This window comes from Monoraphidium neglectum (assembly GCF_000611645.1).
Source record: "Monoraphidium neglectum strain SAG 48.87 unplaced genomic scaffold scaffold02882, whole genome shotgun sequence".
In the NCBI taxonomy this organism is placed as follows: Eukaryota; Viridiplantae; Chlorophyta; class Chlorophyceae; order Sphaeropleales; family Selenastraceae; genus Monoraphidium; species Monoraphidium neglectum.
The window spans coordinates 1-4,178 of record NW_014010746.1 but is presented as its reverse complement, the minus strand read 5'-3'; the positions used below and the strand labels follow the sequence as shown (position 1 = coordinate 4,178).

The following is a 4,178-nucleotide window of genomic DNA, read 5'->3' as shown; positions in this document are numbered from 1 at the left end:
TGGCGGCGCCGGCGGTGCAGGGCTCGCAGCGGCGCGGGCAGGCGCCGGCGCGGACCCAAACAGGCCGCTGAACAGGCCAAAAAACCCTGACGGCGGCGGCGGCGCGACGACGGGCGGCGTCCAGGCGTAGCCGGTGCAGTTTGGCATGGCCCAGACAAAGCCCAGCTGGATGATGTACCGCTTCTTGTAACCGCCCAGCTCCTGGGGCAGCTGCTTCCCCTCAAACCCGCGGAATGCAGCCAGGTAAGCGCCGTCGCGCGGCGCGAGGCTCGTGGTCTGGTCGATGCAGATGTGGGTGGGCGCGCCGGCGGCGGCGGGTCCCAGGGGGGGGGGTCAAGAGGGTGCCTCGGTCTAGTCCAGGGCTCAGACCAGACCATGCCTCTCGATTAATGGGGAAGGGCTGGAGGAGCGACGGCAGCGAGCGGTCCGGCGGCGCCACAGCGATGACATCATGCTGACTCACCGTCGTGGTGTTGGCCTGGTAGTCCTTGTAGCCCCACTCGTACTTGTTTCCGAGGTTCGTTGTGAATGAGATCCAGCGCATCACCTCGTCGTGCTGCAGGACGACCTTGACAATTTTCTGTGGGGCGGCGCGCGTTCAAACACAGGGGCTGAGGACAGAACATGGCTGCGGGCCGCAGGCTGCGAGGGCGACGTCAAGGCAGATGTGGAAGGCCCACTGCAGCGACGTCTGAGCTAGTGTCCGGGCGCCGGTCGCCGCGGCACAGCCGGCCGGCCCCGTGCCGCCAGGGACCCTGCACCCAGGAAAAAAGTCCCCCCCCCCAAAGCGTCGCCGCCGCCGCTGCCCCCGCCAGATTTGCGCGCCCACCTCCCCCGGCGCCAATGTGAAGTTGAATGGCTTGTGGGGCTTTTTGGCGCCGAACAGCAGGTCCAGGTCGTCGGTCCCGTTGGTGCCATACACAGGCTGGATCCCCTTGAATTCACCCCCAGGGTGCTGCGCGGGCAAGGGTGGAGGGACAGCAGGAGTGTGCGAGTGTGTGTAAGTGCGCGCGCATGTGTGTGTTTGTGTGTGTGCGCGCGCGCATGTGTGTGTGTGGGGGGGGTGTCAAAATGCCACCGCACACGCCTTTGTGGCCAGACTCTGGGACAGAAAGCGGCCTCTGCCATGCACCGCTGCGTTGGGCCCGTCCGCCGCGCCAGCCCTGGGGCCGGCGTGCGCTCTCGGCGTTTCTCTGCTGCCGGGGTGCTCTCTAGGCCCCCGGCGTTTGGCGGCCTGCGCGCTGCCTGCCTGCAACTCTGGCGCAGCCTCTCCTGTTTTTCTGCCCGCTATTAGCAAGAGACAACCAGACGAGTCAACAGCCACAGCACGCACGGATCGGGGCGGACTCCGTCTTGCCCGTAATAACTGCGCAGTCCTCGCTCATGCTTGTCAGCACAACACAATGCGCACATCACAGATTCTTGAGAGTGAGCTGCTGCTCACCCAACCAATGTAGGGGTCATGCCACAGCACTGAGTAGTAGAGGCTCATGGCAGTGATCGGGCCATACTGCATAAACGCCCACGTGTCATCGTGCCTGCAGGGGTGCCGCGAGGCAGGGCCGGCACGCGGCGGTTGCGTGAGACGTCACCCCGCAACGCCAGCCTGCTGCAACGCTGTACGCCGCTTTTCGCGGGTCGGCCATGTGGTGATGCAGCAGGTTGCTTGCGCAGAGGTTGGATAACACGCGCGTCCGCGCCGCGCCGTGTGCCCCGGGCCGTCGCAACATCGCCTGCTGCGGCGGCAGGCGCCTGCCCCGAGCGGCGGGGCTCGGCCCGGCTGGCGTTGCAGGACCCGCGGCGGCTCACCATGCCGAGTCGGTGAGGTTTGGTGCACCATACAAGGGCGTGTACTCGATCACTGCGTCGCCCAGAGCGGGGTCTGCAGGAGGGTGTGCGCGCAAGGCGGGAGTGCGGCGGCAGACCCAGAAAACGCGGCGTCGGTCGCTGGATCTGGGGAGGGGTGCACCAGCTGCCGCATGCGGCCGCCATGCAGCGCACACGCTTGCTGCGGGTGACCCGCAGTGGAAATTGCTGAATTTGTTGTCTGCTGCATCTCTGGCTCGTCCATTGGGCCTATCACGGCGCGGAGACCCGAACAACCTGCGAAGACTGAGGGGCTGAGCCTCACCTGCGCAGTTCAGCTTCCAGTCCTTTGCTGAACGTGAGGCCGCTGATGTTGGGGCTGCGTAAGCCACCAGCAGCGCCAGCCCTAGGGCCAGGGCCAGCGGTCCCGCCCTCATCAACGATGCTTTCTTGGGTGGTTGACGCGCCTTGGCCACCAATACCGCCACACAGCGAAAGAAAACGATGATGTTGAAAATGTTGTGAACGCAGCCGGTTTCGCCTGTGTTGAGGTGGTTCGCACCGGTCACCAGCGGCTCACTCACTCACAATCGTCGGTGTCGCCCTGCCATCGACCTTGGTACAGCAATTGGTATACCAGCAAATGATTTGATCTAAGTTAAGCCTACCAGCGTTCACTGTCCAGCAACGGCGCTGGCAACACAAACCGACTTACCTGCCGCCAGCCCGCCAGCACAGGGAAGCATTTTTGCCAGGTGCATCTCTGCTGCGCATCAAGCATGCACGAGCGGTAAAATGTACACCTTGCAGCGTCTTCCAGAAGGAGTTGTTACTGACTTCCCTCCCCAGGCACTCAACAGCCAGCCAAGCGACACGCTTCAGGCTGCATGACCTGCAGAGCGAGGCGCCACCGGCCCAACGTCGGCCCAAAACACAATCGCATGCACCTTGCAGGGCTTTCTCTGGAGCCATGGCAGCTCACCTGATTGTCAGCTAGCTTGCATGCTCCTTTAATCACACGGCACAATAAACAGCGGCAGGCACCCTCACACTCTGCCTCGAGAGAAATGTTGACAGCAAAAAGTGAGTACGATGTTTCCAGCCTAGCGCCGTCGCCGACGACAGCCAACGCGGGCGTGCTTGCCGCCGCACATAATTCAAGTTTAAGGGCCCCGCGCGTGCGCACGGGCGCCCGCGGCCAGGCGCGGGCCCTCCAAAGCCTGGCCAACCGTGGAGGCCGCACCGGCCAAAACCCGAACACACCCGTCCCAAAATGCCTAGCGGACCCGCCCATCCTCGGGCCAATCCGCCCGGATCCGCCCCGCGGATCACTTCTTCTTGCCCTTCTTCCCCTTGACCGCCACGGGGGCCGGCGCGGCGGCCTCCGCCTTTGCCGTCTGCATGCCGAGCAGCCGCACAAAGTCGACCCACAAGAGGGACCCGACGAACGTGTTGGCGGTGCGGATGACAAAGGAGAGGGCGGCGCACAGCTGGTATTGGCCCTTGAAGATGGTCTCGATGCCCCGCTCCTCGATGACGCCGGCCACGATCTGGGGGTTGTTATGCGGCGGTTAGAGGCGGTGACGCATTGCGGTCAAAAGCGGTTGCATGGTGGTCAGAGGGAGCAGCCACGTAGCGATAACGGTATGTAGGGATGGTACGGAAGGAGGGCGCGAGGGGCAGGGAGCGGGGAGCAGGGGAAGAGGGGTCGCGCAAGCAAGCGGGCAACAGTGCAGGCAGGATTTGCCTGGCATGTGGCAAAGCAATGAAACGCGCGCGGCCCATAACGGCGGGTTTGACGCCTGCAAGGCTCCCAGGGGCCCCCACCTGGTAGCGCAGGTTGCTGCTGGTGGCCATGTAAGTGCCTGTTGGGGTTGGCGGGGTGGGACACGGCGAAATTGAAGTTGGTGGGGTGGGAAGTGGCGAGGCGGGAACTTGGTGGGGTGGGAGTTTTGGGTTGATTGGCGCAGGCAGGCAGCATCGGATGCAGGGCCGCGGAGGGCACCAGCGGCTGGATGTTGGCGCGCAACGGCATGCTGCACGCATGATCAAAGGGAGTTCAGTCTTCTCTGGAGCCCCATCAGCTTCACAATGATGCGGTGCAGCGAAGGTGAGAGAGGGAGCGACAGGCTTGGAGGGTGCCGAAATTAACAGACGAGAGAGTGAGAGGATGAAAGAGAAGAGAGGTAGATTGATGCAAACACATGCACACACAAACTGTGTGTGTGACAGTAAGAGCAAGGAATGGTGTACAACTATGTGTGTGTGTGTGTGTGTGTGTGTGTGTGTGTGTGTGTGTGTGTGTGAGTGTGTTTTGGCATAACGCACCGTAGGCGGCGCTGGTTGAGAGGACGTTCTGGGCCTTGTTGAGC

The 4,178-nt window shown here is 63.3% G+C and overlaps 2 protein-coding genes across 2 annotated transcripts in view; both read right to left on the bottom strand.

Annotated features, from left to right (window-relative positions):
- The window catches only part of MNEG_11733 (hypothetical protein), a gene marked incomplete at both ends in the record, with an annotated part of 3,524 nt that extends 1,281 nt beyond the window's left edge, over nt 1-2,243 (bottom strand). The window contains 6 exons of the mRNA XM_014039795.1: nt 56-276; nt 464-580; nt 830-955; nt 1,445-1,538; nt 1,810-1,882; nt 2,132-2,243. Of these exons, the coding sequence (XP_013895249.1) occupies nt 56-276; nt 464-580; nt 830-955; nt 1,445-1,538; nt 1,810-1,882; nt 2,132-2,243 (743 nt within the window). The remainder of the gene's footprint in view (nt 1-55; nt 277-463; nt 581-829; nt 956-1,444; nt 1,539-1,809; nt 1,883-2,131) is intronic.
- Nucleotides 2,244-3,134: 891 nt separating this feature from the next.
- Nucleotides 3,135-3,663, bottom strand: MNEG_11732 (hypothetical protein; the record flags this gene model as incomplete). Its single annotated transcript, XM_014039794.1, has 2 exons — nt 3,135-3,356; nt 3,634-3,663. The coding sequence occupies 2 exons, from the start codon at nt 3,661-3,663 to the stop codon at nt 3,135-3,137; spliced, it is 252 nt and encodes an 83-aa protein (XP_013895248.1).
- Nucleotides 3,664-4,178: the final 515 nt, after the last annotated feature.